The 26323-nt window shown below is 41.8% G+C and overlaps 1 protein-coding gene across 3 annotated transcripts in view; it reads left to right on the top strand.

Annotated features, from left to right (window-relative positions):
• Positions 1 to 26323, top strand: part of iglon5 (IgLON family member 5) — a 162313-nt gene that overhangs the window by 106606 nt on the left and 29384 nt on the right. For 2 of the 3 annotated variants that reach the window (XM_086038602.1, XM_086038601.1), the window contains one exon: positions 21212 to 21290. In XM_086038602.1, coding sequence (XP_085894728.1) covers positions 21212 to 21290 — 79 coding nt within the window. Of the gene's footprint in view, positions 1 to 15356; positions 15503 to 21211; positions 21291 to 26323 lie in introns of those variants that run through there. The other variant, XM_086038600.1, reaches the window with a different exon arrangement.

Below are 26323 nucleotides of genomic sequence, written 5' to 3'. Positions count from 1 at the left end.
GCTTAATCGAGCAGCCCTACTGTGTATATATACACAAGTTAATCTTATAGTTTTATGCCCCTGGTGGTCTGACTCCACTGAGTGTCATTTCAGTTCCCCCCTGTCTTTTCTTCCCCCGGCCAATCAATGTTAAGACATCAACATCAGCGCCGCTAACTGCAATTGGTATTTTGCATCGTCTTTCTGACATTTTGCGAAAGAAGTAATTAATTGGTGCATCACAGAGCGTGTGGCCTGAAATCCATAACCGGCGCCCCCGCCGTCGTCATTCATTGCATTCGCAGACACTTCTGGTGCATTTTCATCCCCGTGATGAAGCTCATTGATTTTGTTTTTTTTCCCGTCTTTGATTGAGTGTGGCCGACATTAGCGCCGCTTATTCTCATGAAGACATCGCAAAGAGCCTATTGAAATGTTAATTGAGCTTCCTCTGGTTTTTATTTCACTTTTTATGTAATGACTGTCATCCATGTCACTCATTGGGCTTATTGGAACAATGGCTAAAAAAAAAAAAAAAAAAAAAAAAAAAAGAAGCAGAAGCATAAGTTGTAGGGCAGCAGGGTGAAAGTTAGCTCGGCCTTAAAGCATATGAACTCCCGCGTGTGCGTCAGCTTGGGTCGACACAATTAACCCTAAAGACAGGTGCTATACATACTGTAGCTCATTGTAGAGGTTATCGTAATACAGCGTGAAGCGCTTCTTTTCCAGCACGTTAAATCTCCCTGCATTTCATAAATCATTCAGTGTAACCTCAGGCTATCCTGAGCGTAAAAAAAAAACACTGGCAGGAGATACACCAAATACGCATCTGTAGGTGTGAAGTCTCACAATGGAAAGAGTCTGATTCCTCATAATTAGAGATCATTATTTTGTACGAAACCTATACATTTTTGGGCGGGGCTGATTGGTTGGCCAGTCAGTCTCGCCTGCTTGGCCGGTCAATTTTTTGGTCGCTGGCACATTTAGTCAGTTGGTCGATTCGTCGGTCCATCAGTCAGTTGGGTGGTTAAATGATTGGTAGGGCAGGCATCTGGGCAGTCAATCAGTCGGTTGATTGGTTGTTCCATCAGTCGGTTGGTTCATCAGTTAGTTGGTCATTTGGGGAGTTGGTTGGTTCAGAAGAAGGTTGTTTTGTTGGTCGGTTTATTGTTAGGTGTCTGTTGAGTTGCTCAGTTGGTTCATCAGTCATTTTGTTGGTCTGGCCAGTCGGTCGTTTAATTTGTTTGATTCATCAGGAGATTTGTTGCTTGGTCTGTTGGTTTATTGCCTGGTCAATTGATCCGTCAGTAGGTTGGTTGGTTTTGTTAGTCAGCTGTTTGCTGATAGGTGTTTTCTTGGTCGGTTGGTTGTTTGGTTGCTCCATCTGTCAGTTGGTTGGTTGTTCCGTTAGTTAATTGGTCGGTCTCTCGGTCAGTTGGTTAGTCTGAAGTTCATATCAATTGATTTACTGGTAGTCATATAGTCAGTCGGTTGGTTGGTCTGTCGAATTTGGTTTACTGGTCATTTGGTTGGTTTGTCGGTCAGTCATTTGCTTAGTTGGCTGGGTAATTGATTCCTTTTTTTTTTTTTTTTTTTTCAGTATTGCTTAACTTTTACAACAATGTCCCACTCTGCCCACTCTAGAAAACAGACAGATATTAGATTTGATTCCATTTCCATTCACTTGTTTCAAAATCAGTTATCTTTGACAGACATCCCTCCGTCCAATTTCAGAGGAATGCCATCCTATGTAGCACTGATAAGACCCAACTCTAATGGTGTTGTGATGGCCTCAAACGTATTCTTTAATTTAGTTGTCATAGTTCTCACCGGAATATAGCAATGAGTGCAGTGTCATCGCCTCCCATTACAGGAGCACATTACAGTTCGAAACCCAGCAGAATGCTCCTTTAAAAATGCATACGGAGAATTTATAGTGTGTGAGAGTAAATGCTTCCTAATGGAATCTTCCATTAAAAGCTCTCCACATTATGTCCAAGGCCTTTTTAGGCTCTCAGCGGTGAAGTGAGGGAGGAATTATTCTAACATTCACTCCTGCACGCCCCCCTCTTTTTTTTTTTTGAGCCCGTCCCAAAGACAAGGTTAGGCCTCAACTCTGAGGGGCTCGTGCTTGTTGCCTGAGGCATCCCGTGCACATGAAGTGGACAAGAGACAAGGATTTGCTATCAAGCGGAGAGCCACCGAGTGAAGCTACAGCGGATATAAAAAGTCGACTAACCCCTGTTCAAGTGCCAGGTTTTTGTCATATCCAAAACTGAGACCGAGATAAATCACTTCAAAACTTTTTTGCGCTGTTAATATGACCTCTAACCTGAACAGCTCATTATCAGATATTTCATATTCAAGCGAGGGAAGTAAACATAAACAACTGACGAGAATGCGGTCGCACGAGTGAGCGCACACTCACAACTGGGGATGCGGCTGTGTCACATAGGTCACTAATGTGTTAATTAATGGTGGAAATACGTTTTGAAATGATCTGGGTCTATTTCTTTCCATCACACAAACATGCCAATTGAAGCGGTGGGTGTGTAGACTTTTTATAGCCACTGTATTTACTTTGTTGCGGGGAGGGCGGAGCCATTAAAAGTAGCCACGCACCCTCCCCGCTTGGCGTTCGGAACGGCGCGGCGAGGTGAAGGTGAGGCCAGTTTATATTCTCGCTTACGAGGGTGACAGACAGTTGATGCGTATTTTGGCCAAGATTTATCGGAGGAGAGGAGCGAAGCAGACAGATTGAGCACAAGAGTTCGGCGCTACAAGGGAAAAGGACAGCAAATATAGAGAGCAAATATGTCCTTTTAGCCTCGTTGCCATCAATCCGCACCATTTTTAGGTGTTTCCTATAGGGGTGGGCGATACTGGGAATTTTGGTATCGATCCGATACCAAGTAAATACGGGGTAGTATCGGCCGATACCGATACAAGACCGATACTTTTTGTTTGAGTTCGTTGTCTCTGTGTCCGCGCGGGTGTTCTGGTTTGGGGATCTCCGCCCTCCTCCACCTCCTCCCTCAATTTAGATTGCAGCTCGCTGCTCTCTGTAGGGTGAGCTTTTTTCATGTTTGTGTAAATTCGTGGTGTTACCATAGTCGCGGAGCACTTTATTACACAAATCACACTTGGCACTGTCCTTTTCTGTTGTTGTAAAAAACAAAAAAGGCCACACCGCGCTACGCTTCGTGTTAAGCTCTACATTGCTTTAGGTTCCGGCCGCTCTCTCACTCTCCCGTCGCCCTCTCTGCCAGGGAGGGGCTAAAAGTGTGCCTGAGTCACTTACTCAGGCAGCAGAGACTCAGAGAGTAGCGGAAGGGCGAGAGAGGGGGGGGGGGAGAAGCGGCGCTTTGAGCGAAGTATCGATCCCAGGACAATAGTATCGATCCAATCCAAGTACTTGCTTAGTATCGATAATATCGATATTTAGATCGATCCGCCCACCCATAGTTTCCTAAGAAATGCAAACTGCTAGCAAGAAATTCTTTGACAATCTCTAACAGAATAAAAATCGAATCTATCCGAGATTCTTACATGAAACACGTAAAATGTTCTTTTTTTTTATTTTTGCAGAGGGCAACATGAATAGCTTCTTTTGGTTTACGGAAATGAATCGTACGTGCTTGATGGGCTTGACCGCTGGTTGGTTGCTGGGTTAGTTAATTGTTTAATCAGTTGGGCAATTTGCTTGGTAGATTGTTTGGTCAGTTGGTCGTTAAATTCGTCCGTCAATCGATTGAAAGAGAAAAAATCTGTTTTCTGTTGAATATCCTACCAAAGTCGACAATCTCTGTATGATTCATGTCAGTGACATTGAATTTGCAATGACCTAATCTGCCTTTCGCCCCTCCAAAATTCCTGCTACAGTTTCTGCTTCAACATTTTTAGTTATTTGTTATTCCTGGCATAATCTGCTCCAATGTGACAAGAAAAATCAGCGAGCAGATGAAAATCCCAAAATGATGGATTTACGCATCCAACAGGAAGCTCTTGTTGCTTTCTCCGCCTGCTTTCGCCAAAAATCCACCACCATCTGTTCGCCACTCGCCAGCCGCCGCCGCATCCTCCCCTCGAGTTTGGACTCCCCCAGACCGTCTGTCAACCTCCTTACCCTTCCCGCGAAGGCCCTTCCCCTCCACCGCCGCCATCCATCACGGCGCACTGACTCATGATTCCCGCGTGGGGGCTGCCAGGCGACAGGGATCATGCAGCTTTGTGCAACCGGTGCTCAGATAAGCTGCTGAATTAGCGGATGGAGGAGATGAGCGGCGGCAGCGCAAAAGGGAGCGCCTGAGATAAGACGAAAGTTGCTTGTGATCGAAATGCATAAAAAAAGAGGGGAGCAAAGTAATAGGATATTGGCGAAGGTAGAGTGGGAATAAAAAGAAATCCACACCGGTTTGTTTCGTTTTTTTTGAATACATGCGCACCTTGATTGGAAAGAGAAAACTATTTTGGGATTGAGAGGGCCAGGGAGGCTGTGAAGAAAATGGACTTTCTTGGTTAGTTGCATACAATCGCCACACAGCAAAGCTGAAATTTGAAACCCCGGAACTCTGGACTGTGAGGCAGATATGCTAACCACTAGCCCCACCGTGCTGCTGTCTAGAAATCACCGCAGTGAATTATAATCAGGCTGAAGATTACAAGTGGCGGAGCCATCGTGGATTTATTTGACATTGGCTACCATCCCGACAAACAGCAATACAGTTCTTGCTCCCCGTGTAGAAATGTGACAAAATCTATGGAAAATCTAAAGCAGCGCGCGCGCGCGCACACACGCAACCGCGCAGCAAAATAGCGAGCCGTGACGGTTATTTTTTCTCCCCCAGCCGCTGCACATGAAGGAGCATTAATCCAATCCAAACAGCTCCGAGGAGACGGCTCTCTAATAACTTACGGTGACTTAAGAATCTGTTTGTGTCGGCAACGGGCCCGTGAAAGATTAATAACTGCCACAATAGGAACGGTGCGCGTCCTCAGGAAATAAAGAGCACAATAGGAAAATAATGCCGATGTGCTGAGATAAATGAAAAGGCAAATAAGCCGCTGGCGATGTCGTTTAATTACAAGTTGCCTCAGTCGCCGCTTGATTTGCTGGCCCGAGAATCCGCTAGGGACGCCATGCCGGCGGATTCGATACAGAAAACTGATGGGTGGAAAAAACAATTACTCCTCCCTATTTTAACTGTGGGCCAGTTAAAAATGATTGCGGCCTCACATATCTGACAGCCGACATTCCTGCATTAATAAAGTGTTTTGTTCTTTTCCAGACTAAAAGGCAGAATTCAACCGAGCAGTCGGCGATTACCATTAAAATGAGTTGGAATACCATTCGTTCGTTTCAGACGCCCCAGAAATATTTTTTTCAATAAGAAATGAAACTTTATAAAAACATACAGTAACGCCATCATTCAAATCGGGTTTCTTGAGTTCAATGGGCATTGTGCTGCTCCTTCTGCCACTTTTTCGTGGGAAACGCATATTGGAGGTTTATCAGCGTTTTTCCAATTTTCCCAATGCATTTCAATGGCCGCAAATTATATGCGAATTTTAATCACGGGCCGGCACGTATTTTGCCCGTATTTAAAACGACATTTTTCTGATGCATCTGGTTGGAAAGCGTGTGGACCTATGTGGCCCCCCAGCAGCCCTGATGAAAAATTGTGGCCGCCCCCATCATTGAAATTGCCCATCCCAGGATTATACAGTGATTAACTTATTTGTAAACTTGTTTGACAGCTAAAAATGCACTAAAATACAGCCATGAAATTACAAAGATGAACATTATCATGTTTGAAAAGGCACTTTTTTTTTTTTTAGATACATCTCTGGTCAGATGTCTTTAGATAGTGTACCTAATGAAGTGTCCAGTGAGTGCATGTTCCTGTCTTGGTAAATGAGGTGTTCTTATTGTCTTTGGTTGTGAAATTTGTTTGCTTTTGGGGCAAATGCTGCTATGCTATGGCACTTTAGGGTGCCCGTAGCCAAACACACACACACACACACCCACACGCATACACCTACGCGAGCCGGCTGCAATTTGGGATGCAAATGAAGGCCGTGCACAGCTGTAAGCGTGTCTGTGGGCACAGCCGGCCGGCTTCCAAACCTGCACACAAACAGACGGAAATCTGCAAACACAAAACACACACACACACACACTTCATCAATTCCTCCACGCACACACCTGCATACATGCACAAAGACTCACGCACGTGGCAAAATGATTTACACAAGCTTTCATACCTTTCATGACGTTCACTTGTTTGAGTCTTAGCAGGGTTTTGCAAAAACTAGGAAACGTGATGTGAAGAAACGGCTGAGAAAGAACTCATTAAAAATAAAAATATGGATAGAAAAATTACATTTTAGAATAGAGCTGTCTGAAAAGTTGCCCAAAATAGCAGATTCAACCCAAAATGGCCGACTTTCAGTTCAGTTTAGGACTGCATGTATCAAATTTTTTTAGAAATGATTATTCTACCAATCATCCAATTGGATAAAAAAATGTTTTTGCATTATAAACAACAAAATGTACATGAGAGGTGAAGGTTATTGTTGTCCAAACAATGTTGTCTGTGACTTTGCGTGTGTGTGGCTTTAAAAGGTCTGGCCTGGCCTTGTGAGTCAGCGAATAAGAGTGTCGGGTCCTTCGGCTGTTGTGAACTCAGGTTAGCAGTCTTTGGGGGTTGAATTTTTAAGAGCGCTACCAAGCTAAATTTAAGAGGCTGTTTACATATTTACTTTTCAATACAACACCTGATCTTTTTTTATTTTTCTTTATTTTAAGAATTTGGCATCAGTCACATGTCTATTATAATTTCCGTACTTCAAATTTGCTAGCTATTAGCCAAAATCTCCAGGACACATGTAATTAGTAAACTCTGGAAAGTGCAAAATTGACCCAGAAATGGCAAATTCAAACTAAAAATGCTGCCTGAATTCCTTCCATGCTTCCCGCGTGTTTTACAAGATGTGTCCTTGAGACTTTTTTGTACATCCCCTCACGTTGGACCTTGCGACCTAATTTCATGCTGCTAAGTAAAATGGCCTCTGGTGGCAGAATATTTAAAAGGCTACCTAGTATAATTTGGGGTCTGTGTCAGTGCTATTGTGGTGGCATTCAACTATAAGTCAAATCAACATTGTTTCGGCTTGAAACATTCTTTTTTTTTTTTTTTTTTTTAATTTTTGTCAAATTTTGTTACAAACCAGACAAAATTTCAAGGAAAAGTCCCCTTTCATGGACCCCTACAAATGGCAAAACTGACCCTTAATGGCTACCTCCAACCAAAATAACTTTTTTTTTTTGGTGTACTCTCCTCATATATTATATTAAATATTATATATTTATATAGAATCGGTCTCTGGGGCGGAATTTTTAAAAACGTTGATTCTCGGGTCCTCTGTGATTATTGTGCTACTGAGCTAGCTTTCGGCAAGTCCTTTTAAATGATAGTTCTTCTGGACTAGAAGAACACGTGATTGATCATCTTGTGTTTGCACGATGCACGTGTGTTTTTGGAGCTTGTAGCCCAAGTAGTTGTCCCATCGTGTTTGTCTGTTATCAAAATTGAACACGCACAACATCAACAACAAAAGGCTTTCCTCAGATTGCTTATTACAACAGAAGCTAATTGCCCTCCATTCAGTCACAACATCTAAACGTTCTTATCCCGCTGCTTGACATCCTTTTTCGCGCGCACACACACGCACACAAAAAAAAATACTTCTTTGTCAATGCGAAGCGAGTTCTCGAAAAGGGGAATTAGTAAGCGAGCGAGTGCTTGCAGTGAAGGCTTAAGGCTGCAAAGCTAAATGAGATCCTTTTTTTTCCCCCCCTTCTTCTTCTACGCAGCTTCCGCATTGTCTTGAGACTTTGCCGAGAACGTTGGCTTTGTGCGCTTTTAGGCATTCTGATGGAAACGGACGTTATTGTGCCAAAAACATCTGTTTGTGTTCATTAGCGTGTGTCAGAAAATGCCAGCTTGTGTTGTCCGCTTGTCCATCACGCTAACAAATACAGACACTCGGTTGACTTCCACTCTCCTGTGCCGTTGCACTTTTTTCCTTCTGATCGTGTCCTTATCAGCCAGTAAATTGCCTGTTTGTTATTTTCCCACTTCGGAGACTCAAATGTAAGCCAGAGTGATCGTCACCAAATCAGTCCACATCATGCACTGTGAAAACATTGCAAGTAACCCAAATTTGGTCAAAAAGTGGCACAGCCAACTTTTTGGAGTTATTTAATCAACTCAAATGTTGAGTCAAATGAGTAACCTACGAAGCAACCCAAAGTTGGGTCAGTCCACGTTTGACCCAACTGTTTTCAGATTGTGGCCTACGAACTGGAGCTTTAAAATAGACGTAAGTGTTTTTTTCACAATTTAAATCACGTGTCTTAACAACATTATGTTGTATGCTCTTGTCAAACTAGCCCAAGGGTGACCAATTCTAGCAGACTAGCACAATTTACACCATGTTGTGAAATGAACTGGTTTTGAGCTTATATTGCACCCCATATACTTGTGACTCAATGGCAAGTCTGGCTTTTGTTACCACGACAACCAAGGGTGGAGCATGAGCTTATTTTCCTTTTTTTTTTTTTTTTTAATTAAGTGAAGTCTAGAAAGATTGTTGGAAAAAAAATACAAACAAGTAGCCTAGTTTAAGTGAAATCCAGATTTTTATTTTTTTATTTTTTTTTTACCAAAAATAATCATGGTGAGTCAAAAAGATTGTCTTTATTTTTGGTTTTATAAAAACAACCTTATTCTTAAATGTCCAATTAAGTTGCAAAACCGGGTGTCGTTTTATTTTAAGCAGGGTTGTCGGTATCTGCTGAATGTACGCAACTATTAATGCAACTTGCAATCTAACTTAGTTACTTTTAGAATCAAAGGGAAAAAACATCAAGTAACTAAGTGACCTTTTAAAGCAAGAAGTCAGCAAAGTAACTAAATTACTTTTTCAAGCAAGTCATCAGTAAAGTACCTAAGTCACTTTTTTTCAAGGTGGCAACACTGCTGGTGAACAACCGTCCTGCTTACCAACCGCTCATTCGCTAGCCTGCTAGCAAAACAGCTGGTTGGTGGCCACACTTGCCTTGGAATGAGATGACGACCTTTGGGCGAGCGATGACAGGACGTTGTTGAAAGCGGACGATGGGTGATAACGACTACCTCCTCCTCTTAGACAGAGCCGCCTCCAGTTGAACAAAAATGGCTCCTTCCGCACTTTCAAACCACCTCCCTATCCTGAATTTGGACGTGCTCGCCCTCACAGGAACGTCCCTTCTTTGTTGAGAAGGCGATCGAACGGCCGACTCTAGACCCGAAGGAACTCCTCTCCTATGTTGCGCCATGCGTTTCGTAGAGGCGTTTGCACCCCTCCCTGCACGGCGCGGCATAAGCAACATTGTTGAGTTTGCTCTCGAGATTTTGTCCAGAGGGTGAGCCAGCTTTTGTCTGAGGGGGTTTCAACCGAGGATCGGCACAGACATTTACACGGTCGCTTAATTTCACACTTGATGCGCAGCGGGCACTCCAGAGACATGACTATTTGTATACAAGCAATTAAAAAGTCAATTTTCCATAATATGTACCCTTTAAAAGCATAATGAAGGCATATTTAACAGAAATAAATCCAGAAAGGGTTTACCTCTTGTGTTTGTATGCATAGAGCTGCCGGAAGAAGAAATGTCGGTGTCTTTTTCCCGCTGACAAATGGCTCAAATCAACCATCGGGGGTGGCAGTCGATAAAGAAGCGTGTTATGAATGTGCTTCATAAAAGAAAACACGGCGAGTATCCCCGCGTGCTGTGTGTATTTATAGTTTTTTCTATCCAGGGAAAACCTTGTATCTGCGCGCTATCACAGTTCTGACTTAACATCATGACATTTGCCATTTACTCCTCATAAAAAAAAAGGTATATATTAGTGTAATAAACACCAGAAAAACTCAAGGGCTGCGTATCCCCTGCAAGGAAGCGAGATCCTATAGAACGGAATGCAGCGTGCGAGATCCTCTGGCAAACTGTCACATGACAAGGGTCAGGTGAAATTTCGAGATAAACCGAACGTACATGAAATCCTTTACAAATGGAGACGGACAATCGAATTCGAAAATGGCACAAATGTGCGAAAAGAACTGAAACTTTGAAGGGTTGGAATGTGCATTCAAAAATCGAGAGAAGATCCACTTAAAGTAACCTGCAAAAGTTGGAGTCATTTTGGGTTTATCCTGTTCTGATAAGTTTCAGGAACTTATCAGTTCTTGGAAGGTGTAGTTCCATGTAGCTTCCAGTCAAATGTTACAGCTGCAGAGCTCACCCTAAAGGTTCTTGGACCTCTCGGAAGTAGCCTGGGTCTTCTTTTGGAGCTCAATTTAGTCAGTAGTTCCTTTAGTCCAAACCAGACCAGTCTTCCAAAAGTTCCTAGCACCAAAGTAAAGTTACATGAACGATGTATATTAGGGGTCTTCAATCCTGTTCCTCGAGCTCCGGTTTCCTGTTTTCCATCCCCTCCCTGCTGCAAAACACTCGATTCAAATGATCCGATAATCAGCAAGGTCTGCAGAAGCTGGATAATGATCCTGATCATTTGAATCAGGTGTGTTGCCGCAGGGAAGAGATGGAAAACATCCAGGAAACCGGCCCTCGAGGAACAGGATTGACAGGAAGGCCCCTGATGTATATCCTCCAAAATACTTCTGTAGTGACTTAAAACCAAGAGCGTTCGTGTTCCGACCAAGAGAAACAAGCACTATATGAGTTTTCTTTTTTTTTTCTTTTTTTTTTTTTTTGTGTACGACTCTTGATTTTTTTTGTCACCACAGGATGAGTCGTTTGCCTCCTTGGGCGCATCCGTACTTATGAAGCTCGTCTTTAGGAGCAATGACAGACCGGGGACCGACAAATCTGTCAAATTACTAGCACACGGGGTGCATTTAGGGGCCGTCCACGGAGCCTTGTGTGCGAAACTAAGTAATAGTTTTAACTATTGTATTGATCTCAGGAGCGCTAAGTTGTTTAGCGGTGGAGAAAAAGGGTGTGTGGGGGGGGGGGGTAAAAAACGTAGAATGGTATTTTCTCATCCCTTCGCCGCACTCGATTCAACGTCAGTGATCTACCGCTGCCCATTGAGGTTGCACAAGTGCGGCATTGAGAACTTGGAGTCTCCCTCCCTGCACTCTGCAGCGCTCTATTGATTGCTGTGTGAAGAGGGATTAGTGGCTGCGAGGGAGGAGGAGGGGCAAATGATGGCGCAAGGGAGGGGGGACCGGAGCGAGGTAAGGGGTTGGGAGACGGTGACGGATGAAGTGAGCGGGGGAAAAGGTAGAATGGAAGAGTGGACGAGGAATGACGAAAGGGAGTGAAAGTTGTCATGAGGAATGGGTCGGTGGGGTGACGGATGGGCGGGGGAAGAGAGGGAGAGGAGAATCGAGGTGCCGGGGATGGAACGAGGGAAGGATGGAACGAGCGAGGGAGGGAGTGAAGAAAGTCACGGCAGCGACGGCTGTAAGGATGCAGCGAGAGAGTTGGCGAGGGAGTAAATGTACGACGCAAATAGGAGGAATGGGTACGTTGGATGGAGGCAGTAATCGGCAGGAATCGGCAAACACTCATGGCCCTATCCTACTTTAAAATAACCAACCATATTTATGAATACCAGCCGAAATGTTCCTAAAGACCGTAACCCAGCCCTACACTATCCCAACTTGGGCCGGACCAATTAATCGGCCAATTCAATCGGGTGATATCAAATGGGGGGGAAATCTGTCCTTACATCGTCAAAGAACGCAAGTATTCTGTCCATCTTGAAAGACCAGACAAAAAGCTATGAAGCAGCTGGCAATATGAAGACATCTGCTGTCAACAATGTATACACAAAGTATACATGTATACATTTTGTGGTTCTACAACCGGCAATGGCAATTTGAATGAAATTAATTTCCCAGCCCTAACCTTGGTAAACCAACAATAGTTTGATTAAAACCGACAACCGTGCGTGCGGAGAACACCGGACAAAAAGAGGAGGATTCTGTTGCATCTTTTGTTCGTAGTAGTCGAGACCCCTCGGATGGGGGATTTTGACCGCTCAGGTGCACGTCCGAGATCAACGTCTATTGACTGTCACTCTTGTTTGGATATGGTGGGCTCAGGGATGACACAAACAAGGTGCATTTGTGTGTACGCGCCTCTCTCCTGGGAACAACAAACATTCGCGGCCCGGGAGGGGAGGAAGTCAACCTCGGCAGACAAAATCTAAACAACTCCTTCAGTCTCTGACAGCTGTCAGATTTTCCTCCGGGCGGAATGGTGGCCGACAAATGCGGCGGGGACTGCATTTTTGTCCGAGAAGCAGCTCTCGGTACTCGGCGAAAATGACAAACTGTAAATGGAGAGAGTTACAGTCAACTGTGACTGAGATCTTCATTGGATTAATGATTGAGGTCTTGAATGGAAAAAAAACAGGGACAGAAACAATATGGAGGAACGAGAATGAATTCATGACGGGACATCAACAGACTTGGAGAAGCAATCCAGGGTTGTTGGCTACAAGGTTGATTCATGGTGAATCTTGTGCCAATTATGTGCCAGATTTTAGCTGAGCTAGCATCATGAGATGTTTAAAGTAGAGATGGACCGATATGTTTTTTTTCACGGCCAATACCGATTATTAGTAGTCAGGGAGGCCCATAACCGATATTTGTAGCTGATATTTATTTTTAGTAAAAAGGCAAATAAAACCCTCCATTTTGTCGAAATGTCTTTAAGCATATGTTTATTGAGCAATTTTTCAGATTTGCATACTGTTGATTTTGACTTTTTTTTTCTTTTTTTTATCATCAAACCCATCATGTTCAGGGAGCATTCAGGGTCGCCTCCATATCTTAAAAAATTAAATATAAACAGAAGCAATAGCTCCATATATTTTTCTACACTAAATGAAGTCCTCCACAATTTCAAAATGACAGAAATGTTAAACTTTCACATGTTTTTGTTTTGATTTCAACACAGTTTCAAATTGATTTATTATCGGCCATCATATTTTTAAAAACTCCCCGTGTCGATATTCGACAAAATGCAGAATATCGGTGCCGATTATCGGCCTAAAGCAAAAAAAAAAAACTTGCTTCGGCTACTACTTATTACTTTAAGGTGATTTTTTTTTTTTTAATTACCCTCCAAAATTTGGGGCAAAGCTACTGGAACACATTGTTTTGATAGCATTCAGAGTGTGGGTACTTAGCGTTCTTCCTTTGCTCAGAGCGCACCACTCACTAGGAGCTATATGGCGTGGATTAGCGAGTGGACGGCGTCTGGCCAGAGTTAATGGGATCACCAGAGGAAGAGATGGGATATCGGTGCCGGTTAATGTTTAATCCCGCACCTCTCCAACAACTCGCCTCTTGCCCGCAGCTCCTCGAATCTGATAATCCTCGCGCCTCCTCCTCGTATCATCGGGGTGCATGTGTAAATATTTAATTGGCTGCAGCATGCCGCTCTTAATTATGCGGGTGCGTGTCACTCCGCTCTCTGGCCCGCTGCCGCTCGGCCTGCCTTCTCACCGCCGCTTTTGACGTCCGTTTCAGTTCCGATTTGATGTCGTTCATGTTGTCCAGATTTGAGATTGTATTACAAAATGTCCGCCCTCTGCCAGATTTTGGAGCACATGTTGTAGTGGATCCAAATCCAGATTCAATCACCAATGGAAAGGATTCATTTCTGTTGTTCAATCATGGGTTTAAAAAATAACAAATTCAAATCCACGATGGCAAGGATTGACGATTTTGTGTCATTCATTCTCAAGGCTGAAACAGATCAAGGCTTGCTTGTACCGGATTTAGGACCAGCATGTTGAAGTGGACCAAATCCAATCCACATTGAAATCCACTATGGAAAGGAATCTGTATTATTAGTGTCTTTCATTTCTGAAGTTGAAGGACACTGACGTTGCTTATACCAGATTTATGACCACATGTTGAAGTGGACCAAATCCAATCCAGATTAAAATTCACTCTAAAAAGGATTCACGTGTGATACTGTTGTTTCATGCATTCCAGAGGTTAAAAAAAAACCTTTTTTTCTCTATTGAGATTCAATTCCACCATGGTAAGGATTGTTGATTGTGCCATTCATTTTTTTTCAAAATTGAACACAGACGTTGTACTAGATTTAAGTGTCGACAAATTCGATCCGATTCAAATCCACTATGGAAAGAATTCTGGTCATTCTCTGTAATTTGTGTCACTCATTTTTGAGGATGGACAGGACTGTTTGACCAAATGCAGATTCTAATCCATTTAGGAACGGATTGGTTATTCTGTGTCATTTGCTCCTGGCTTTGAAAAAGATTGAGGTTTCTTGTCATCACGGAGACGCTCCCCGACATTCTCCTGATCTCACATTCTGCGTGCCGCTTCTATCTATGCTCGCCGTTGTTGCTGCCGCATGCCTCCTGTCCTCCTCCCGCCACGTCCTCCTCATTTGCTTTGACTTTAATTTTCGAGACACGCCTATAAAACCCATTTCAGCCTGCATTAAAATGCATTATTGTCATGTTTTTTTTTTTTTTTTTTTTTTGTAAAAGTATTATTACAGCCTTCTCTGTTTCCCATCTGAAAGCCGATCGTGCATCCAAAGGAAGTCGTCCTCCTCTTTCTTTTGTGCGCGTCGGTGCGTGCGCGCGTGAGTGAGTGTGATTGTCAAGGGCAATGCAAAATAGATGAGCAGCACAAAGGAAGACGCCAGGGCTAAAGTCGTACAGCTCAATAGAGCACCGCTCACAAGTGTCTGCCGGCAGCGAGTGCAATTACAAACACGGCGCATGTAAAAGTCAAGAGAATACAAATCACATAATAGACGCCCGGCTTCCGAGCCGGTGCAAGACACGCACGCACACACGCACCAAATGCCCCGTTGAAGGCTATTACGTGAATGTCTGCGCATAAACCTGCACTATCACCAACCAAACGGGTATCCTCCAATGCGGTGTACAAATTGCATGCATAATCCCTCAACGTCCTTTAAATGTTATTCTCGCAATGACTGACCTAACTGGCAGACAAATGTAGGTGGGTGGTCGTGTGTGAGCGTGTGTGTGCATGACGGCCTGGCCTTAGTGCACTAAGATGGCAGGTCATAGCAAGGATAAGTGATATCAGCAACTAGGGCAGACATTTTTTTTTTATTATTATGTCACCAAATGGGCCATTATGTTCAAGTATATCCATTAGGGGTTTAACGGTACACGTGGGTGTATTCATACGTTTCGGTATGGCATGTTCGGTTCGGTCCACTTGCGTTGGGTTCGGTCCACTTATTAGCGCGAGCTTACGCACGGGCGCTATTTTTGACTGATGCATGCGGGAGAGGAGAGTGGCGGCACGACAGTGAGAGCCAGAAATGAGCCAGAGCTCGAAGGTCCCCCCCGCCCCGGACACTGCGGTCTCCTGTTTGGGAACATTCTGGCTGTCCTGTTAAAATCGTCGACGGGGAAAGGTACGTGGAGGAGTGCCAAAGTTGTGTGCCGACATTGCTACGTGAGATGGGCGGCAGGTAGCACGTCTAACATGCACGGGCATCATCCGACTGTGAATGTTTCTTAGACGTGGGCGCAAAAACGTCAAATTTAAATAGCGAGATTTATCATATTGTAGCGTCTTCCAGGAACACGCCGTCAGACGTAGTTTAATTATCCCGTTTTTATTCATCCAAGTACAACTGCTCGCGCTCTTCTTTCTCCGCTGCTCCACTCGCTTGCCGTACGATGCATTCATGAAGCTCGGAAACATAAAGACTCAGCAACACACAAATCCGAGCACAAGACAGATAACCAAATTCGTTGCAATATGCTGTTGAACATTCAAAGATTTTAATGCCTAAAAAGTGTATACAATTTCATAAAGACTTTTTAAAGTGACTGTATTTTTGTCAGTGTCTTAATAATTTACAAAATTAAGAGAACTTTATTGTTAGTGTATTTTTTATTCCGGTGTAATTTCTTAGAATATCACCCGAATGGTTCGCTTTTATTTGTTTTTTCGAAAAAAAGAACAGTTTACTTGTCATCTTTTCAAAATGAACATATTAAAAAAAAAAATCTGTTTTTTTTGTAGTGAAAATATACCGAACTAAAGTTTCCAAAAAACCGAACCGAAACGTGATTTAGCGTACCGTTACACCCCTAATATCCATGCAACGTGTACATTTTTATCCAACTCAGGCTGGTGCAGTCCTAACGAAACCTTGTTGGATGAACTGACGAAGCCTGCTCAGATGAGAGGTGAAAAGTCTTCCAGGACAAACAGAAATGTCCAACTGCGATCGATTCAAGGCCCTGAGAATGAATTAATCTGGATGAATGATAATATTCAAAGGGATCTTTCACATTTAAAACTACACCGAAACTAGAATTGGCACTAACAAGAGTCTATTCAAAAATCAAATACAGGCATTAATACAAAAAAAAGTTAAATGTTATGATGATGATTACGATTGAGTGTTGTCCAACATCCTGATTTCCACATTCAGTGTTTTGTTTTGTTTTGACTTTCAACTGTGGCAACTTCCTCACATTCAAATTTCCTTTTTGGGACGCTCAATTTAGACTTGTTTATGTATGTCAACCCACCTCTTGTGCATCAGCTGTAAGTTGGGCAAAACAAAAAACAAAAAAATAAAGAAAGATGGGAGAATGACTAGCTGCTCCAGCCAAAACACTGGCATTAGGTGGAAAGTAAAAAAAAAAAAAAAAAAAAGAGATTCGAATGTCACAGGAAGTTGCAACCGCCTGTGCCAATACATCTTTTTCAACAAGGCCAAAATGGGCTTTCAATGCCAAAACATAATGGCAGCATTCTGGCTAGATTTTGCAGTCCCTGTCCCCCACCCCCACCCCCTCCCAAAAAAAGAAAAGAAAACAAACTACAAAGCTCACTTAAATTCTTACCTAACAACCACATTGCATCCTCCTCCAACTACTTAAGAGGACATTTTACAAAAACTATGTTTTTGATAAGGAAATAGCACTCTATAATATTTCCTTTTTAAAACATGCTCGAAAAGATCATTACATAGAATGCAAAGAATAACACTGGTCAACAGCGAATTTTAATCAGACATGGCTTCATGTGTCCCTAAACATATTTTTGACACAGATTTAAAAAACGTCTTTATTTATTTATTTATTTATTTATGTATTTTGGGAGCACATCAGGTTTTTGAGATTTTCATTTTTTGTTTTTATGTTTGCGCAGTACAGATTTTACCATGTTGCAATTTTAGAGCTAAAAAATTCCACCTGTTGCTGACCCTAACCCTAAATCATGAATATTACTCAATGCATTATTACATTACATCTAATAATGATGACTATTGTTATAGTAATTATTATTATTTGTAGTAGTACTAGTAGTAGCAGTAGTAGCAGCAGTACGAAAACCTGATGTGCCATAAAAAAAAAAAAAAAAGATGAATCAGCACAAAAAATATGGGAATTTAAATTGTATCTCTGATTATAAAAATGTTTTTTTTTTATTCTTGACCCGTGTAATTACACAAATTCTTTGCAATACCTCCTGGTGTGCACAACCTGACCACCAGGCGGCAGTATAATACACTCATGCAGACACAAACGACAAAGACTTTCAAACTAAGTGACTCAGTAAGATGCAATATTAGCATTAGTAATATTATTCCCGATGACACATATCACAAATAAACAGTTGACTAACAGATGGCAACACTTTGCTTTTCACTTTGTCCTTTGGCGAAAAATGCATCGTGTTCCACCTTGGAGGTTGTCTTATTTTTACAATTTCCTCCTACTGATGCGACGCCATTGTCTAGATACAAAGTGTGAAATGCCACAACTTTGTTTAAAAAAAAAAAAAAAAGAGATGTGTGCTGTTCTTATATATTTCTCACCAAAACAAAGTGTTGTTGTTGATGCTACTGTGAAGGAGACTCATCCCCGCTGCTTTGGCTGGCCGATAAGAGCGTGACGAGCATGCAACACATTGTGTGTGTGCGTGTGTTGACCCGGTTGTTGTGTTGTGGGAGCGCCGTGCAGGTTTTGGCATGCTGGGTGCCAATCGAGCTGTGAAAATAGCAATTGAGTAGGGAAATAGGGAATAGCACCTTGCCACTCTGTAACCTCGGCGTGCGTGTGTCACTCATTCAATCGAAATGTGTGCGCGTGTGTGTCGACAGCAGGGAAAAGACCCACTCCTTCCCCGTCTTGGTATGTAGGCTATCTATGAAAGCGTGTCACAGCCGTATCCAAGCCCCCAGCTTTTGAAGCGAATAGAATTAACCCAAATAAAGCGGGGGTGTGTAGCAGGGAGAACACATGAAAAGGGCCGACGGCTCTCTGAGGCCGGCGGGCGGCGATGCAGCGTAACTGTTTGGCACACCCAAAAAAAAATAAATCATAAATAAAGCAAAGTTTGTCACACTTTTTGAACTACACCAAATATGCATTGTGGCTGTGTTCATAGGATGCACAACAGCAACCAAGTAAAGATTTTCTTTCACAAAAATAGATTGAAAATGTTTTAGTCAGCATGCCAGGCCAATAGTTGATGTTAGTATGTTTTAGGCTTATAAAAAAGCTTTTTTCAATTTTTTTTTAAACTTCCACTGTGAGGGTTTATGTAAAGTACCATGTTTCTTTGACAGTGTTTTCAAGACTAAAATATTAACATTGAATCTCAAAGTGGACACCTTTGACGGTATACCGTTACCATGTTTCCATAACAGCGTTTTTGTTTTTCGAGCCAGAAATTATGACATTGAAACAAACATCTCAAAATGCAATGCAAAAAAAAAAAAAAGAAAATCCCTGACAGTGGACAGTCTTAATGTATAGCTAATGTTAGTGCATTTCCATTAGGTATGTTTTGAGCCTAAAATGCTAACATTTAAAACATATGATCACAAAGTGTTTTTTGGGGAGTTTTTTTTTTTTTTTACCAATGTTGAAAATGCTTAACATGAAGACAGGTTATTTGTCTCCACAATGAGATTTTTTTTCTCAAAGTGGAAAAGACAAGCTCGACAAGGCTTTCGTGGAAACAAGCTAACTCACCAATAAGGTTAGCATTCGGTGTTAGCATTTGAACAAACATTCCCAAACGAGATGGCGGACTACTGCTTGTGAATCCTTCACATCGCCTCCAGGCGCCGCCTCATTTATCTTGATGATATAATAAACACTTCGTCACTTGACTTCACTTCCCGTCCGCTGAGCGGGGCGACCGCTCCGAGACGAAAAGCGCAACGCTCAATAATGGACCACAGGTGCTCAGCAGCTACGGAACGCGCCGGCTTCCTCCTTCTTCTTTTATGAAGATGAATTTATGGAAGCTCTGACCTGCTGGTATATTGAGGGCAGCGCTATCTAGCTCGTTGAGGACGGAGCCTTGCTTGGTGGCATCAGGTGAACAGAAAAAGTCTGGAGTGGCTGACAGGCATGCATGTACAAAGCAGGTCTTTGGTTATCTTTATTTGCACTCCTGCCAAGTTGGGGGGAAAATGTACTTTTTCTTTTTTGCTTCTCCCGAGTGTCCGGCACAATTCATATTTCCTCTTTAACAAATGGCTCTCTGGATGTGTCAGTGCTTCTTCTTGTCCAATTGAGTGTCTGTGTACGTGTGTGTGTGTGTGTGTGTGTGTGTGTGTGTGTGTATAGGTGTGCGTGTGTGTCCCTTCTGTTACTGTCCCTTCATTTCACGGTCCGGCACCTCCGCGTGAATCCTTTTCCTTGGGCTCATTATCAAGCGCTGCTCCACGAACATCCTGGCAGAATGCAGAGGGGTGAGGGGGAGTAAAAATGATTATTCCGCCGGGCGCAGGGAGGGTCAGCGGCGACATTGTGACTTTTTTTTTGTTTTTTTTGTTTAGCGCATTCATTACTTTGACGTCGTGCATAAATAAGAAAGCAGAACGGAAGCAGAGGACCTCATTTCAGGAAACGCTGACGTGACAGTTTAAAGTGACAGTTTTGGTTCGCGTTGGATGCTGTAAGGCACAGGTGTCAAACTGAGGCCCGGGGGCTGGATCTGGCCTGCCACATCATTTTATATGGCCCGCAAAAGCAAATCTAGTGCTGCAACTTTGAGGATTTTTGATTCAAATCTACCAAAATTTCAACTTGTCATATTAAATAAAAATCTTAAAATAATGCTGATTTTTTTTTTGTTTTGTTACCCAACCCATTTTTACAGTAACTTAAAGCATTTTCCATGAATTCTGTTTTTAAAATTAATCATACATAAATGTGTTGCATATATGAAATAATACAATGAGGAAATTAAATATTTATATGGTTTCGTAGCCACAACAGCTCTTTGAGGTAAAGTGTAACTCCAGTTTGGCCCGTAACTAAAATCTGTGTAACCTCTGTGCTGTAAGGGAACCAAAGTGCCCAAAAAATGTTAACTGCCAGTCCCATTTGAAGTTTACTATAAACAAATATAATATAGGTGACAGCCCATTTGTATGTATTTAACCACACCGCATGCCTTTGTATTACGAAAGTTTTCCATCTTAATGCTGGAACACACTGCAAAAGGCAGTATAGACAGGCTAATGAAACTAGCATCAACACGTGGTTGGTTTAAACCTTTAAACAACCTTTGTTTGAACAAAAAGAGTCCTTAACAAACCCAAACATAGCATATAACAATACTCACAGGTAGTTGTCACGTCGTCTTTGTGTTTAATCCTCTAATCTACAGTGTATTATACTGTCCTCTAGTGGCCAAGCCATGCACAACGGAAAGAGCAGAATAGTCATTGAATTAAAGCATGAAATCATGTAATAACTGTTAATTCTTCACATGATATTTATTTCAGTTCTGTGTGGTTTTATTGAGGGCTATTTTTCTTATAAAGAACCGTTGTGCTTTATTGTATCTATTTTTTTTTTGTGTGTGTGGAGCTGGAACAGATTAATGGCATTAATCTCAAGGCACCACAGTAGGTTGAAAATATAAGACCCGATAAAAGAAGCAGTCGGTTCACATTTGTGTAGTTTTCTTCCATTGCCCCCTACTGGCCTGGCATGGATAGGACAGCGTTATCAGATCGCCTCGATGTCGTCACCCTTTTTCTTTTGCCGGGTTGTCGGTCGCGTGAACATCTGTGTGCCCATCTGTTGCTGTCGTTTAATTCTCACCGGGCTCTCCTGTCGTCTGGTCTTGGCAGGCGCCAGTGTGCACGGAGTGGAATTTGGGCACCTGCCGGACAACATTACGGTTCTAGAAGGCGAGAGCGTCACTTTGAGGTGAGTCTTGATCCCGTGCACCTGCGCCTGCTAATTACATTTGAAAAACCTGTTTGTCTTTACGCACGCATGCAATACTCGCACACGCCTACGCACGCACGCACGCACGCACACAAACCTGCCAAGCCACATCCTCGTCAGCCCTCATCGTGCTATATTCCTCGTCTCCGTTTATCCCACAACAAACTGCATTGCGGTTTATCCCTCCAAAGTGAACACTGTCTGTGGCAGTGAATGAATTATTTTAATTAAAAAAAAAAAAAAAAAAGTTACTCTCAAGATTCTTGCTAGGATAATGTTGTCACAAGAATCCATGAACGTTTTTTTATTCAGATGCAAGTTGTTGCAGTTAGTGCGCTGACTAGACGTACAGTAGTAAGATATTGGTTTTGGATGCTGTTTGAAACGGTGACCCACTGCACTTTAAACGTAATTTCTATATTATTAAACATTTATCTGTTAAAATAAGAACTCCGCAAATTTTTGTAAACTGCCTGAAAATGGCTGCTGGCAGAGCAACGACTAGAACATAAAGCCTATTGATTTGTCAAGTTGCATAGTAATCAAAACAAAAAGTGATTTATTTTAAACTGCAAATGTTTACATGAAAGAAAAAAAAAACATTTAAGCCCACGAGAATTTTGGACTGTTTTGAAATCAGCTGAAAATCGCGGCATGTTGTGTGTTACCTAGAAAATTGCGGAGAACTGATTTGTCAACCATAGTTTGGGTTTTGATTTAAGTTGAAGGATCTTCTTGACTTGAAACCATCACCATTCAAATAGTTAAAGTACATATATTTAGGTCACAAAGATGACTGAAATCAGCTGAAAATTGCTACATGTAGAGCGCCGGTTAGAAAGATGTAGAGAACTGATTCGCCCACCATGTTTGTTCTCATTTAAAAAAAAAGGGATATACTTGAAATTTTAACCTTTTAGATCAGGACCGAGCAACTGAGCCAAAATATATTTTTTACAAGCCTAAAACAATCTTTAGAAAATGCCGATAAGCATTAAATTTAGGGGTTTTTTTTCCCCAAAATAGCTGGAAATAGGGGATATAGTAAATATGCAAATGGATAGGTGCCGAACAGTGAATACAGTATGCTGGCGTTGACTGTAGTTTTAAGTTGTAATATCACCAATCACCACTAGATGGCAGGCATGTCTTAGTTGCACTAGTTGCACTGGGTCTTATACTGCCGTGAGTAGGCCTAATAATTTTTGGGTGGATTTAGAATGATATGCAGGACAAACATAGTACCTCACATCGACATTTTGATTGAATTGATATTTGTGGACAAAATGTACAAAATGAGTCCTTGCACTTAATATTGGATTCCTGTTCAACAGTTTTGTACCGTCCTTGAATGGCCATTTTTATGCTAGGGAACCCTCTGCAAAATCATTGTATGTGGTTATATTGCTGTTGGGTTGGGCTAGTGCATTTCTCCTACATGCATTGAGAATTGAATTATGAAAATTGAAATATATTAAGAGCCCATATTTTGCACATATGCATGTATTTTGTCCATATTTAAAATAGCATTTTAAGGGAAGTGCGTGGTGCTATGTGTCCAGAATTTAAGTGACAAATCCATGTTTTAGATCTTTGAACAATAATCATGTCACAAGAAGCGCTTTAACTATTAGCATCAGCTGGAAATTGCTACTAATTGCCGACTAGACTAGAAAGCACCAATTCCCATCACATTCCTCGCCATTACTGTCGCAACTGTATTTATTATTTCAAAGCCCCCTTAGAATCGATATTCGCTTGAACACAAATCTTCAACCTCTCCGATCCGGGTAGCCCGAAGCTGCTCTCAATCTATCGAATTTCTTTGAATGCTGCACACCTTGAGGACTTCTTTTAAACAATCGATGTCACCTGTTTTTTTCTGTTTAAAACCCAGCAGTCTGTCAGATAAAACACTGTAGGGCCGCCTCTCTGGAGACTTGTGTAATGATTCAAACCGGGTTGTTGTTGTTTTTTTTTTGGTTTGTTTGTTTTTTTACTTATTGGCTGTAGTTTCCCCTATGAGGTTACACAGTCAAGTTCAAGCGAAGGTTGAAGGAAGTTGGTGAACATTTCTCACTATTTGGGTCAGCAATGTTTTCTTATTTGTTGTTTGGATTTTTTTTTTTTTTTTTTTTTTTTTCCGCATGCCATAAGAGGGCAGACGGTTAGGAAAGCATTCTAGGGCACGAATGACTCCCAGTGTAACATTTCTCATCGGGGCTTTATGACTTCACGAGCAGCAATAAAACGGCCTATTTTGTAATCAAAAGTGCGCGCGTACTCGCCGGACAGCCCGCGGCTGACAAACAAAACACAAAAGCGCTTTATAAATAAACTTCCACTTGAATGTAAATCACTTTTCTTTTTTCTTTTTTTCTTTTTTTTTTTTTTTTTTGCGCCCAAGTGGCTCCAATACTTTTTTTTTTTTTTTCTGCTCCAGAAGATGCCGTTTGATGCGGGCCATTAAGACGAAGCCACATTTGATGTTATTACGCTTCTCATTTCCTCTGGGCTGCTTCTTCTGCAGCAGCAGCAGAAGCAGCAGCAGACGTGATTAAGTTTAAAATTAGATTAATACGCCATTTGTACACATATTTTTGTCATTTTTATGGCGGAATTACTCGCACCCAACCTTGTCTGTGCATCTGCGAGACGAACGTCAGCTTAGCGACTGTTTATGTTGAAGAAAGTCCAAGTTTGTGTTTTTTCTTTTTTCTTTCATTCCTTTTTTGGGGGGAGGGTAGGTGGTGGGATGGAGGAGTTATTGCAGTTCTTTCATCCTGGTCCATTACAACGTGAAGCGCTGGGTGTTCACTGTTTCACTTCCTGTTTGGGTCGAGGGATGTAACGATAACGGCGATATTAAAGTTGCCACGATATCGCCGTCGTTATGTTACGATGTTAAAAGCAGCACATCTCCGTCAATAAACGTGACTTTTCGCCCGCTTCGGCCGAACAAAGCTTTGTAGTCCGTGATCCTGTACGCCACTACGGAACACGAAACAATAAAATGATGGCCAGGCACACACAACATTGTGCATTTTTTTTCAATGTCATGAGCTTTTTTTTTTTTTTTTCCACAATATTGCGAGTTTTTATAGAGTAGTGTGAGCTTTTTATAATATCGGCAACCTCCTCACAATATCGGGATAATTAGTGTATTGTGAGGTTTGTTAGAATTTACGATGGGACGTTACGAGAATTATGCCTCATAAGCCAAACGCTCTTCAATAAAAACACCAACAATTAGAAATTGTAATTCAAAATTGTAGAAATATCCCATTTATTTTGAAAAAAAAGACCATTAATCAAATCTATGTGCAGTATGTCTGTTTGTATTATACTGCCCCTGGTGGCCAAGGTGCGCACACCAGGATTATGTATAAGCTGTTTAATTCTTTACATTCGCTTTAAATTAATTATCCCTCTTTGTTGAAAATACAATACAATGTTATAGAGTGCTACATTTCGTTTTTTAAAAACACGTTACAAAAATATTTTTGTTGTGGCGCTGGAACGGTTTAATTTCATTTCCATTCATCTCACTGGGGAACGATGATGTGGTAGCATGGTCACGGAACAAATGAACTAGGAAGTCGCCACTGTATAATTGCACATGATTACTTGGACTGTTTCACAACACTTGGAAGACTACTTCAGAGTTGGCGTAGTGGCTGAATCATTTTAATGCATAGAATGTTATTCATCAGCGTTGCATGAGATGGAGAGAAAAGGACACTTGTGAAGAGACGAGCAGAGGCGGCACAAAGCTCTGATATAACGTGATTCATGTACTATTCACGGACCATCTTTTTTTTTTTTTTTTTTTTTTTAAATCAACCAGAACCACTTTTGAGGAGGGTTTTTTTCACATCGGGTGTTGTGGAAACACTCGAGGGCGATGCATTCAATGTGCGTCATTGTCGGTTGGAGCGTGCGGACGCCGACGCAAAGCGAAGAACAGCTCAAGGCCGACAGGAAGCATAGTGAATTCTTGTGTCTATTTAACGAGAAATGCAGACGCAGAAGAGAGAGAGGCTTGACAAGACTGAACAAACAAAGAGGAGACACAGGTGGGAAGAAGGCAGGCAAGGGCAGACGAGAAAATACACACGAGCAAGCCGGCATGGCTGACAAGGCAAGGTGATAAAAAAAAAAAAAAAAAAACATCCAGGGAGGGGGAAAAAAAAAAAAAAAAAACTGTCACATTGAAGAAACATGAAAATCGAACAATGTAAAGTAACATGACATACTGAAGCTGGTGGAGCAAGATGAACATTGCTACTGGTAGAGCACCGACAAAAAAAGCAGTAGCGACTATAAGAAATCTCAATTCCGATGTTATTCAAAAGAGTCGTCTACGTTCCTTTAATCTTCAACCTTTTAGATCCGTAAACAGCAATCACGGAACAAGAACTCCTGAATGTTCAAACGAGCTGGAAATTGCTACTGGAAAAGGAAGAAATGGAATAAAATCTTATTCAAAACAGTCATCTTCTTTCATTTCATCTTTCCAACTTTCAGCTCTGTAAACAGAAAATACGTACCAAGAACACCTGAATGTTTTGGAACAGATGGAAATTGCTAGTGGTAGAGCAGGGTCATGTGGTCAGGGTAGGCAGGTGAGGCAGTGCCGCCCGCTACTGTCCCTTCCCCTACATGTGAAGAGTAAAAAAAAAAAAGAAAAGAAGAAATATCGAATGATTTTGTTGATTTATGTTATATTTTAGTTCTATGATGCGTGCTTACATTGATTATTTTCAATCCACTAATTATCAATGATTTTCATCATTAAAAGAGTGGAATGTGCCACTGCCATCTACTGTAGCGGATGTGCAATTACAACCATAATAATAACGATAATAATAATCATAATGATAATACGATCATCGGCATCGCACTCCACCCCACCAGGAGAGCCCGCTCCACTATTTGAGTCACTCTTTAAGTTCAAACTTTTTGATCTGTAAAACAGTCACGTGACAAGAATGCAATTTTTCAGCCGAAAA

Source organism: Filicampus tigris, chromosome 8 (assembly GCF_054856515.1).
Source record: "Filicampus tigris isolate MCC_2025a chromosome 8, RoL_Ftig_1.0, whole genome shotgun sequence".
Classification (NCBI taxonomy): Eukaryota; Metazoa; Chordata; class Actinopteri; order Syngnathiformes; family Syngnathidae; genus Filicampus; species Filicampus tigris.
This window is presented reverse-complemented; position numbering and strand designations above follow the sequence as displayed.